The sequence below is a fragment of the Beta vulgaris genome, chromosome 4 (genome assembly GCF_026745355.1).
Source record: "Beta vulgaris subsp. vulgaris cultivar EL10 chromosome 4, EL10.2, whole genome shotgun sequence".
Lineage (NCBI taxonomy): Eukaryota > Viridiplantae > Streptophyta > Magnoliopsida > Caryophyllales > Amaranthaceae > Beta > Beta vulgaris.
The window spans coordinates 1465304-1479191 of NC_079205.1; the positions used below are offsets into that span (position 1 = coordinate 1465304).

General features: G+C 30.1%; 1 protein-coding gene across 1 annotated transcript; it reads right to left on the reverse strand.

Moving 5' to 3' along the window:
- Window positions 1-1045: 1045 nt before the first annotated feature.
- On the reverse strand, window positions 1046-7021 carry LOC104891803 (pirin-like protein). Its single transcript, XM_010677556.3, has 6 exons — window positions 6822-7021; window positions 6467-6516; window positions 6308-6346; window positions 6136-6164; window positions 2817-2983; window positions 1046-1963 (listed from the first exon to the last, which is right to left on the reverse strand). The coding sequence occupies exons 1-6, from the start codon at window positions 6941-6943 to the stop codon at window positions 1462-1464; spliced, it is 909 nt and encodes a 302-aa protein (XP_010675858.1). The 5' UTR covers window positions 6944-7021; the 3' UTR covers window positions 1046-1461.
- Between the last annotated feature and the right edge of the window lie 6867 nt (window positions 7022-13888).

Below are 13888 nucleotides of genomic sequence, written 5' to 3' on the forward strand. Positions count from 1 at the left end.
TGTCAAATTTTCCTAATTTTTTGAAATTGTCGATTGTAGTTTGAGATTTAAAGGGAAATAAAAGAAGGATAATAGAAGAGACGATTAGGTCTGTGCGAGATGCATAGAGATAGTAAAATAGAATGCAGACTTGGATTTGTCTAGTTTTATGTGAAAATAAAACCTCCTATTTTAATAATTTTTGAAAAAAGTAAACTTCAGAAGAATAAATTGAGGATTACAGAACCTAAAAGATAGTATGTCTCTATATAAGAGCCGAAATTCAGCAACTTGGCCACTTATGCAAAGGTTAATTCTTGGAGATATTCACATTTTCTAATAGTTATACTTATAACATGCATAATAATTAACAACCTTGCATTTTTACAATCATTCAAAAACTCCCCCATTTTCCTCTTGGGTCCTCTTAAATATACTTCCTCTGTTTCTTTTCACTTGCAACAGTTTGACTTTCACGCTTGCCAATGCATAATTTCAACCATCTATACGTTTAATTATCGATAAATAAAAATTATAAAAAGTATATATTCGGAAAATATACATTCAAACGAATCTAATAAGATCCTGCATGAATATATTTTTCATTAACTATATACCAAACATAAACTAAGTAGAGTTGGTGAATAGTGTAAAAGTCAAATCGTTGCAAGTAAAAAGAAACGGAGGAAGTATGTTTTATGATTGTAACTTATAACAGTTAAAAATATACAACATATTTGTTTCTTGTAACGATTGATTATTTATTTATAAGAGTGACGATTTTGCTACTCTTAAGGAATATATACATCACATTTTGTAAAAATGGAATTTATTTCAAAAAATATGACAACCTGATGTGCCGATCAATGCCATGTTTTTTTTTTAAAAAAAAGTCTAAATTATCTTCTTGTATATAACTCTTAAGAAAACATATGTGTAATTTCCTTTAAGAAATTTAATACCAAATTAAATGAAATCCTACTTGATAAAATTCACTTAGAAATTAGTAGCAACAATAAATCAGATCAGACTATAATTTACCCCAATATAGTAGTAGTAGTTCATCAAACCAATAAAATGTGATCTTTGAATCAAATTGTCAACTTGTACAACAAGTAAATCATGAAGCCGAAGGTATGTAGAAGCAACATTTATTACCTACAATCTCCAAATAAAAGAAACAATTTTGCATAGTTTTACATTGATACCTCATCCTTTTAACATATAATAAGCTTTTTATTATATGTATATAAAAAAATATTTAAAAAAATAAAACTCTACATATGAGATTTCTATCTCATGGTTTCAATGTCAAATATAAAAAAAATTTCAAATCAAACATCATCCTTTACTACGTCTAATTAGTGGCTACTTGTAAAGACAAGAAATTGAAAGAAAATACAATGTTCTTCTTGATTCGCCAGAATTTTTCATCGAGAAAAGGGTGTCCTAACTTTCCTCATGTAACGAAAAATAATAATTCTAAGAATCAACAATTGCTTGAGACTGCCAATACTTTGCTCTCTCAAATCCATTTACACCATTCTCAAAATCTTCAATTGTTTGATCAATCTCTTCTTGTGTATTCATCACAAAAGGCCCATATTGAACTAATGGTTCACCCAATGGTTCACCACCTACTAAAATAAACCTAAGAGATTTACTGGACCTATTCCAAGCCATAAGCCCATCACCAGGCCCAAGAAGGAGAAGATAATGGGCTGTAATTGGTGAAGAAGATCTTGAACTTCCAAAAATACCCTCACCTTCTAAAACATAAACAAATGCATTCCATGATTTTGGAATTGGTTGTTGAAGATTTGTTCCTGGTTTTAAAGTGAAATCTAGATATAAAGTTGGTGTTCTAGTATAAATCAATGACTTTTTTCCCAAGGCTTCTCCTGCTATAACTCGAACTTTCACACCATTTTTCTCAACTTCTGATATATCTTTACTTTGTATTTCTTGATATCTTGGCTCAACCCTGAAATCGTATACAAAGAGTGATTACGCAAGTCAAAAGGCCGAAAATTTAACTTTCTCGTCATAAATAGTGTTTTTGGTAATTTTTAACAAAACTTAAATTTAGGTTGATATATCCCTATAAAATGCACTATTACCCTGATATATCCCCGTAAAAAACTCTTTTTTTAAAAAAAAGTAAAAGTTGTTAGAAACTTGATATATATAATGTATGAAATTAAATATAAGCTTGATTGGAAGGTGAAAATCATATCGACGTCATGATAATGAAAATGAAGATACCTTTGAACAGAAGGAACAAGTTTATTAATTGCCTTTTGAGTTTTGCCCTCTTTCTTTACCTTTTTAGAGTACGAGAAAGGGGTGCAACACTTTGATTTTTGCATTATTCACATACCTCATTTTGATCGTATTTTTTTTTTATTAGTATATAAAAGTAAAAATGATCATATAAAATGTTGTTGGACTTGTTTCAATGAATATTTTCACAAAATCAATTTTTTTTATAACTTCTATAAATATATGATTAGAGATACTAATGGTCAAAGTTGTGCGCCGACAAACCTAAAAGTCAAATTATTGCACTTATTTAGAAAATGAGGTTACTATATATATTGCAGTTAGTAAAATCTTATGAAAACTGTTAATTGTTACCCAATATCCTCTAATAATGGAGTAACATTCACATAACCAACCTCATCACATTTGTAAAACCTAGTTTATTAACTTGATTTAACCTAATTATTTTTTAATTATTCATTTAGGTTAATCTATCTTCTCATATTAATTAAGGTATTTATCAATATTATTGTGGAAAACACTAGCTAAAACATAACTATGCAAAAGTTGCTTACATTTTGTGTTTAGAGGATAGATTAATCCAAAGTTGCAAACCCTTTTGGACACCTTGTGCTGCAGGCATTTCTGAGTGCACTATTCCTCTTCCAGCAGTCATCCATTGCACATCACCAGTACCTATGCTTCCTTTATGCCCAGCAAAATCTTCATGTGTAAGAGCTCCCTGTAAACATGATCAACATAATTATTAATTAGTAAGAAAAATCAAACACAATTTTCTAAAATATGATATAGTTAATTACTAATTAGTGTCTTAATGGCAATGATTGATCCACACTAGCTATTTATATTTATTATTGTCAGCCTGGTCCCTAAAACTCGTTATGAAACGTTGTATAGGTACAACTTGATTACAAATAGCTCAAGGCAAATTCAACCGAAAATTCGATTGTCGATAAGTTGAATCAAATAAATCAAAAATTAAATAATAATTTTACAGGAAAAAAATTTAGTTATATAAATTACATCTGAATTAGTTGATTTAGGAAACAAAATAAACAGTAAGTGATCTGATAAAATATTTAATTCGATTATGTAATATGACAAAAGAGGAGTTCTTTTCTAAAAGTATTATTCCATTGGTAATGAGAACATGCATATAATGATACAACCCAAAAACTTTTGACATTCTCTTTTGTTCAAATCATTTCATCATGTATGTGCACACAAGACAAGTGAGAATTTAATTTTTCTTTTTTTGGGATCTCCACTGAGGATCCGTTAGTAAGAAGAAGGATCCTACTGGATCAGTATCTCGCTCAGGTCAAGTGAGAATCTAATTACTAGACATTTAGACAAGTGAGAATATGGGAAAATCATTTGCCACTTTAGAAAAAAAGAATCAATTGAAGCATGGACCAACAGGCCACCAAGCACTAGACAATGATATAATGTGCATGCCATATTAGCCCTCAAGCATGATGGCATGTTTTCTCACCAACAACAAGCTAAGCTCTAGCTGTATCCAGATTAGCATAAGATATATCCCATAAAATGGCTTAATAGTTAATACTTAGTGGTTGAAAGTTGAAACAACTTAGTATAGTATATTTTTGGGGCAATGTCATATGATGACATGTAATGTTATTAAATAACAAAAAGGACCCATTAAGATGTGTTTTTCTAACATTAGGCACATATGATTGTGTCATGTGTATATTTCCAAATCAAAACATGTTTCTAAAGTACCGATAATATGTGTTAAGGACCTCTCGCTTTTTAACCAAGGTCTCGGGTTCGGGTCTTGGGTATGAGAAAAATCTCAACGGGGAGAGATGCTGTCTTTTGAAATACCCACTATGATACCCATGCAAACTCTTATAGGAGATTAGTCCATTCGCCAAAGGCGGGGAAATTCCACGACCAAAAAAAATAACACATGTGCTCTTTGTATTAGAGTGGTCAACCCCACTGAATCTTAAAATCACTCTAACATCTCTTTTGTTTCTCCTAAAAGATAGTGCACTACGCACCATTAACTATCTTACATCAATCTAGTTCAACAGAGTATATTAGGCCAATTTGAAGGGGGAACAAGAGAATCCCATTATCCAAAGAGTCCTTCATTACATTTGATTCTAAGACTTAAAGATAATGAAACACATTTCTTACCATTAGGCCAAATACTATTGTATAAAGTATTAATTATTACTATCTTCTTGTATCATAAGATTCATAATTGATACCGTCTAATTTAAGTAGATTTGACAAAATTTACACGTTTTCTGTCAATCGATCCAAATTCAAACTATTTTCAAAATTAGGTGTTTTTAACGTAATATATTATCACTAACATTTATCATAAGATTCATATTACTCCTATCACGTAACATTTATTATCGCAAATAAGCTTTCGGATATATCACTATTATGTATCTTTCTATACTTTCTATACCTAAAAATATTATTACTAACATTTATTTTTAAAATCAAAATTTTCAAAATTTGTTTCCTGAAATAATATATTGATATGCTTTATAACTGACTCTTTGTCTCTTTCTAAGTGTATCTCAAGTTCTCAACCTATGTGTATAATTTTTTTTTATTCTCATGTATTGTTCAACAAGAATGGTCCAAGTTTGAATTTCTAATGCACATAATATATATATATATATATATATATATATATATATATATATATATATATATATATATATATATATATATATATATATTATTGTTATTATTATTCTAGAAATGATATATCTCTATTATATAAGCCAAGGGAGAAGGTGTGGTGTCCTCTTTTGAAGTGACTAAAATACCCTTAATGATCTTATCAATGGAATGAAAAAAATTACAAAAGCAAATCATTTAAAAATTCTCATTCCAACTTGCCATTTAAAACAAGTTTAAATGAACAAAATACTTCAAAAATTAAACCAACTCATTATTTTTGTATATGCATCAAATACTTCAATCAAAAATTAAATGAACAAAATATTTATCCTTATAAAAAAAGATGGCATACATAACGTGCACATGAAAAGTCTGAACATTCACTATCTTTGATACTCTTTAATTCAGTTAAACCAACTCATTATTTTTGTTCTTTCTGTTCAATATTCATTCACAAAAAATTAATGTTAACAATCACTCACAACCTTTTTATTTTTTTACATTAGCGAATTAATATATCTAAATTCATCTATCTGTTGAATTTTTCACATTTAAGTTTAATCATAAATAAAGTACGAATGGAGTATCTAATAGAATAACAAATTTTGAAATTAACGAAGGCTAGTATTTTATTGATCTAAGTTAGCAGGTCACTTCCTGAAAGCTAAATTAAGCATATTACTACTTCATTAGCCATGCAATAGTAAGACAAAGATGCAACAACAAGCAACTTGTTCTACACACATCCAAAATAAACAGGAAAACCCCACTTTTAGTTGGCCATTTTTGTTGGTGAAAACGCATTCATATTGCTTGAAATTCAAGTTGAAGTCATTAAGATATCTTAACCAAATTAATCTAATGTGGATACTCCTTTGCGGTTTCAAATGAAAAATTATCTACGAAACACGAGAAACCGTTTTATTATACTAAATCAAGTTCTACCAAAGTTGTAATACTTCAGGAAAAAACTATCACCTATATTCACATTATCTTCTAATCAGGATATTAAGCAAGATTATAATATTTTGTTACTAATCTTGTCTTAAAGAAAGAAATTCACTGAACATGTGATAGCACATTGGGATAAATGCTTTTCTTTTAGTAATCTATTTTATTGATAAAAATAGAATATCAGTCTTAATTACAATGCAATTTATCTAATTTGTATTAGATAATAATGAACTATGTTTTTACCTGCAACATGTAGGTCACTGTCTCAAATCCTATAAAAAAAGAACAGAAAAAAAAGAACAGAAAATTAGTATTAGCAATAAAACAGAGCACAAAATTAATCAAATTAAGAGGAATAATTTATGAAAAAAACTCTAATAATTATATTCTTGAGCTGAAAAATTAGAGTACAAACCTCTGTGTGGATGATCAGGAAATCCACCAGGAGCAGAAACTGTAAAAAAAAAAAGTATTTTTTAGCAATGCCAGTGAAATATAACCATGTTTTTTTTTTTTTCCACTGACTAAAAATAGAGGAAAATAGGGGAAATAATAGAAATTAACATTAACCCACCTGAGAATTCATCCAAAACAAGAAAAGGATCAAAGTATTTGAGCTCAAACCTGAAAAAAAAAGTGCCTATTTAGCCAAACACATAAAATATGATGTTCAGATACCACGAACGACCCACATGTGAATATAAGTACTTGTTACACACTGAATATGATGAGCGGTATCAACAACTTAATAAGCGTGATCTCTTTATGCCAGTTGGTTTTAGAATGAGACCATTTGAGCTTATAATAAGTTGTCGAACCTCTCCTTTATCGTCCAATAAGGAAGTGTAGCAAGTAATATAAAATTTCTCACGATAAAAAGTGTAGCGAGTATTATGAAACGATTAAAAAACGACGTAAAAAAGGCTTACCGGCCAATGCTTCTTCTTACAACAGCACCAACACCTTCACGTTGAGGTCTAGCTTGGAATTTTCTAACAATAGGGCGTGGAACATTAACAACAACACCATCACAAACCTCTGTTTCTAACATATTATTAACTTGTTCTTGTAAAATTTTATTCTAATGTTATGTTTGAAATTTCTCAAACTTTAGAACATTTGACTAGAAATAACAATTTGAATGCATGTATTTATAGGAAGAGTAAGTTCGTTAGTAGTAGTTTCATTTGGCTAGTGGGCCCCAATTTTTATGAGTTTTTGGGTCCCACTAATTAGAAGCTTACTTGCCTATATGGGCAATCTTTTAAATCTCTTGTTTACATGATGTCATATAACGTGTTAGTGATGCATATATGACATAACCATAGTAGTGCTTCTTAATGGAATCATGAAGAATATTTACAATTTGTTTTTATGTGTGTAACTTAATAAAAATAGGTTGGTCCATGGAAGATTTTTTAATGGAATCATATACTTCGTCCGTTTTATAATTATTGCAATATATTTCATTGTTTTGAAAAATTCATGTCAAGTGGAGAGAAACAGAGATAGATAAAAAAAATAGAGACCATGTGATGCAAGAGATATAAAGAGAGAAATTACTAAATAAGAAAAAAAATTAAACATATAACCTTCGAATAAGAAAATGTTACCGTTTAGAAAGAACAAACGAAGTATACCTGCTCAACTCCAGCCCGACCCGATTTTTGGGCAAGTTTGGGCAGATTTTTTTGGCCCGCATTCAGGTCCGGTCTGATTTTTTTTGTTTTCGGTCGGGCTTTAGGTAAGCCAAAAATGACTTTTTAGTATAATTTTTGCCCAAAAAGTCCGCCCATTTGATCCGAAATAGCAGGCTATGTGCAGAAAAATTTGGCCCGGCCAACCCGACCAATGGGTAATTTTTTAGGCACGAGCCAGGTCGAACCCGACACGGCCATGATCACCTTTTGGATGATATAAATGATATAATATGTCTGGATTTTCAGGGAATAAAAAAAATTTGAGGTGGAAATTGTTCATACATGGCTAAGGAAAGATCCATATAACTCTCCTAATTGGTCCCACTTAAGGTAGTCAAACATTTATGCCGGTGGAATTCCCTTCAATCCATTGCAATTTGTAAACATGATGAAATTTATCTCATTTTCACTTGTGTGATAAATAGACAATGGGGTTTTGAAAGTGGTTCACATATCATTTGCCACTCTTTTCTAAGGTGAGTTAAATCTTTATTGCCTCTTTTTTAGATGAATTATGTCGTGTCGAGTACCATTAGATAATGACTTGATTTAAAAGTAGGTTTAATATATTTGGACTAGTTCATCGATTATAAAATTATGAGAAATTTTCATTGTAACTCATTTTCTGATTATTTATATAGGATAATTAATAAAATTATTTTCCTATAAATATATAAGGGGCACATAATTAAAGATTTACCATCGGTAGAGGTACTTGTAGTTAAGACTGGCAATTCGTGTCAATGGATCATGTTCGTGTTTAGTTTCGTGTTAATTTCAGGTTGGCCCCCAAATGAATCAAAAATGATATAAAAAGTGGAATAGATGCATAATATAATAAATGTAATTAATCGGGTTGACTTCGTATCTTTCATGTTTGTGTTTCTTTCAGTAATTTCAGGTCGGTTTCATGTCGTGTCAGGGATTGCCAACCCTACTTCTACATAGCTATTATTATTTTAATGTAATGACTAATGCTTTTTCCTACAAATTGTTTAAAAAATCATATTATAAAAGTTCATATGTTGGATATATATAATAAAAAATCTTATATGATAATTTTCACTTATAGACGTTTTTGTATATAATTAATCAAGTTTTGTAAAATTTGACATAAAATTATTGTATGGAGTGTTGGGCTAATTAGCTTTAAAGATAAAGAAAATATCAAAGTTGTGGGACAAGCTTAAATTAATTACACTAGGACCATGTTAATAAAGGTCATTAAACATATGATGGGTGATATAAGCATGATGATTTTTATTTTCTTTTTGGCACCATTACCAACTTCTGTAAGTGTAAACAGTGTACTTTGAATTCTTTGTAGAAGGTGTAGATGCATGTTGCTAGAGAAGAACATAACTGTATTTCAAAGATTCTTAAAGAGTATTAGATTTTGATCAAAGACTTTGATCTAATCTTTACAATTCAACCTTTTTAAAGTTACTTCCTCTGTATCTTTATATCTTGCCTACTTACTTTTATACAATCTCCAACATATATAATTGACCGTTCCTCTGTATTTTTATATCTTGACTACTTACTTTTATACAATATCTAACTTACATAATTGACCGTTAATAGTTTTAAATAAGTATTATTAAAAATTATAAAAGATTAATATATATAAACTACATATCGAAATCAATCTAACAAAATCACACATGGCTATATGTTTATAGGTAATAATCGTTAAACATGATCAAGCTAGGGTTTTTAATTTTGACTAGAACATTCAAATGAGCAAGACAAAAAAAAACAAAAGAGGGAGTATAAATTTACATTAATAGTCAAATTAGATTTTTATGTAGACAATAATTATAATCTCATGATTTTATTTGTAAAGTTGCCACCTAATTTTTTGACAAAAACATTTTCACGCTAAAATTAGATAAACTTTATCTCTAATGACAATCCATTAACGATAACTTATTGCGAAATATAACAAGTTATTCAGTAAAAAAAAAAGTTAAAGAATTACCTTAATTTATTAATGAAAGAGTCATATCACATATGATGTCCACAATTCAAAACTAGTAAATACAGAACAATTTTGATCAAATAAAATTCTAAATTAGTAAAACCACGATCATTGTAGATGAGATCCGATACTTTTTTATACCATTTTTCACATTGCTGATTGATAAAACCTTTTAGGATAGGTCTTTCGATCTATTAAAGTTTTGAAATAGAACTAAATCTCATCCAATGAGTTAAGTACACAGGAGGGTACTGAACTTTGAGAAAAGTTTCAGTTAAGGTACTAAACTTTCAAAAGTTCCAGTTAGGGTACTCAAAATGGATGTCTGTTAACTTAAGGTACTAAACTTTGGTTTGTACCGTTAACATCTCCAAAAATAAAAGAAAAATGTGACATGACATTCATTAAAAAGAAAAAACTGACATGACATTAATTATACAAATTCCAAACTCTTTTCTATCTCCTCTGATTCCTCACCCTCTTTTCTCTCTCCTCTAAGTAAATCACCTGCTAATATTACTATTCCTTTATCCGAAATTATACTGTATGAACCTTCTATTGATTGTTCATGTTATAAAGCAGTCTAAATGCTTGTAAACATGTCATAAGAAAATAACTCTTATAACTCTTTACTTGGCTTACTTTATCACACAAGTTCAAACGAAGAAGACTAGAAGAGTAAGAGAATGAAAAAGTTGAAGCAAATGGAAGAAATATTAGTAAATTCTGCTTCTTTTCATAATTTCACTAAATTAATTAGAGCACTGTATTAGTAATCTGCAGATCCACAAGTTTAGTACAAAGATGCTCAGCTTCAGCTTTCAAGTACTACATAATGGTGATCATATACACAGCATTGCAGGAAACTTGTGGAAGATTATATAGACGAACCATTCAACAAATGCCTATAGGTGCAAAAAAAGATTTCACTTCAAGAGCGAACGACCCATCGAGAATCTGGATTCCATCGAGTCATATTAGGCATCGACTAATACCTTAACGAGACGATCATCCGAGTCTTCTGTTTATAGTCTTCACCGATTCCACTACCTCAACCGAACTTTCACCAATTTACATTCCTTACTATTTGCCTGCTTACTCTCTTACAGTTTGGCCTATCACAAAGTTAAGATACCCAGCCGAGTTAGATTTTTAATTAACATTTTCAATCATATTTTTTTTAAGTGAATTTGAACTATTATGTTTTGAATAGTATTATATAGACATGGTCAAGCTTGCAACATGAATTCAACAATTGAGGAGAGGATATGTCTCTTAGGATTCGTTTGATTCGCATGGGAATTAATTTCCTATGGGAATTGATATTTCATGGGAAGTAATTTCCCTTCTTAATTTCCTAGGAATTTAGATAAAGTGTTTGGTTGAAACCATAGGAAATTGCAATTCCTAGGAAATTCAAATCACCAAGGGGGGGCTTGGTAAGTTAATTCCCATGTCTTGTGGGAATTTTCATTTCCTAGGAAGTTCTAATTCCTATGATTTTGCCAATTTCCTCCAACCAAACACAACACCATTTAGACATTTCCTAGGAATCTGTATTTCCAAGGGAAATCAACTCCAACCAAACAACACCTTAGTACCTGTGAATAAAGAAAAGTTCCAAGAATTGCAATGGCAGCAAAAAGTAAAAAGTAAAAAGAGGTTGAGGAATTAAAGGAGAGAGAAAAGAGGGTGAGGAATCAGAGGAGAGAGAAAAGAGTTTGGAATTTTATAATTAATGTCATGTCAGCTTTTTCTTTTTAATGAATGCCATGTCACATTTTTCTTTTATTTTTGGGGATGTTAACGGTACAAACCAAAGTTTAGTACCTAAGTTAACAGACATCCATTTTGAGTACCCTAACTGGAACTTTTGAAAGTTTAGTACCTTAACTGAAACTTTTCTCAAAGTTCAGTACCCTCCTGTGTACTTAACTCCTCATCCAATTGATTGTAGAAGTAGAATTGAAATCTAGTGCAATGCCTCACAAATCTTCATCAACAAATCAAAATTTGTCTTTTCTTAAAAATGATTAAGACCAGCATATTGCATTACATCAAGACTAGTCACTAATCTTATCAATAAAGATTACCAACTACATCCTTTACAGATCACTAATTAAACTGAGTCACTAACAATATACATAATTTGAATTATTACATCTAAATATGAAACTCCTAATGTACAAAATTAGTAAGATCAAGTGAGGCTGCCTGTTTATGAATTATTTGATACATCTTAATAGTTGTTGTTAAAATCACGATTCAGATCTTACAATCCTATTACCGGAAGGACCTCACCAATCTCGACCCTACGTAGGATCTTAATTTTGTAGGATCTTTTGATCCTACCCAACTATAAAAAAATCACATGGTAGGATCTTAATACGATTCTACGACTCTACGATATGATCTTATCGTAAAAAAAAACTATAAAGTAATTTTAGATATTATATTTCTCTTATTAGATTTTGGTTGCATGTTACTTAAATCTTATAGTATTGAAAAACCATCACCATTTTTTAATGAAATAAGTCATTATTAATTTGTGTAAAATTTTAACATAAGTTTCTCACCATATTCTAGCATAATTATCACTATTTTATAGAATTGTAGGATCTTACGATACTACAATCCGATCCCACCGATTCGATCTTACCAACCCCTACTATCCAAAGTAGTATCCCGATCCTGATAACATCGATCTTAATTAAATTTACTCTCTACATAACGTATTACTCGCAACAATTAAATATTTTACCTCTCACAAATAATATCAAATATTGTTAGTAATTTATTACAGAGAAAGTATTAGAGTAGTTATCTAGTTAAATTGTGAGCATTTGACTATATTAGTAATGTGACACTTGGAAGTTGAAAACTAGATAAACTAGATAACTGGATATTAACGGCAGCAGCAAAGTTTCTTGAAGACGTATGATGTCATCTACACAAAGCATGACACAAGTATAGCCGTTGGATGATATAATCATGATCTAAGCAATTTGTAGTCAAATAATCATATTGTATAAGTATCATTTAGTAGCTTGCTTTAAGATTTTTATATTTAACAAAACTATATATTAGGAGTAACTGTCATGCAGTAACGTGTAGACTGTTCCAATTAATCGTTCAACAAATTGAATTAAAAAGTTTTACACGACTCGTGCATATGAACAACATTTTCTGATATGCTTATATAGTTATATCACACCCCAAGAACAACCAATTGAGTTGGTGTGAGTGGTTAAACATCTCTCGCTCTTTAACCAAGTCTCGAGTTCGAGTTTTGGCCTTTAAGTGTGGAAAAAATCTCAATTAAGAGAAATGCTATCTTTTAAGGTATCCATGCAAACTCCCGTAAGAGATTAGTCCATCCGACAAATGCGGTGGGAAACTCCTTATAGTAGGACCAAGAAAAATATCACACACAAGAACAAAGAGGGAGTAGAAGAATCAAGTGCTTAAGTAGGGTTTTTTTAGCAAGAACTAGGATGAAAGTTAGGGAATCGACGGCTTAAGGAAAGCACCTGCCGAATTTAGGATGGTGAGTAATTGATGGATGGTGAGTAATTGATGTATGTAGTTGAGTTTAAGTCCGGAGCAACATTCAACGAGGCAGTAGAGATGTAGTGAGCTTTATTTTAGCAAAAATGATATGAAAAATACTTCCTCCGTCTTTTATTAGTTTACCCCTTTTGACTTTTGACACTATTCACATACATGACTTTGACTATCTTTTGTAATTTGTATTTAAGGAAAAATATAGTCATGTGAGATCTTGTTGGATTCGTCTCAATGTGTATTATCCAAATATCAACTTTTTGTAATTTTTGCTTATCGAAAATTAGAGATATTAAGGTTCAAATTAGTACCTCGGCAAATGTGCCCCAAAGAAAGGGGTAAACTAATAAAAGACGGAGGGAGTATATGTGAAATTAACACTTATTATTTTAAAGATTTTGCAAATTATTTGCTCTAAAGCTAATTACTCCTTTGATAGATGATTATAAATTGTACAATGGGAATCATAAGAAGTATGTGATTTGGTGGCAATCCATGTCAATAATAAGATATAATTAATTACATAAATCTTGCAATACATGCTAAAATGAGGTTTAATATTTTAAACAATAGCATATTAATCAAATTATCCTACTAAAATGTTACCTTATTGAATATTTGTTTATTAGCTTTGCATTGGATGAATATGAAAAGTTATTTAAATTAATTACTCCCTCTTTTTTTTTTTTTTGAAAAGTTATACATTAAGACAAACATTATCCAATTAATTTCGATAAACATTAGACCAATT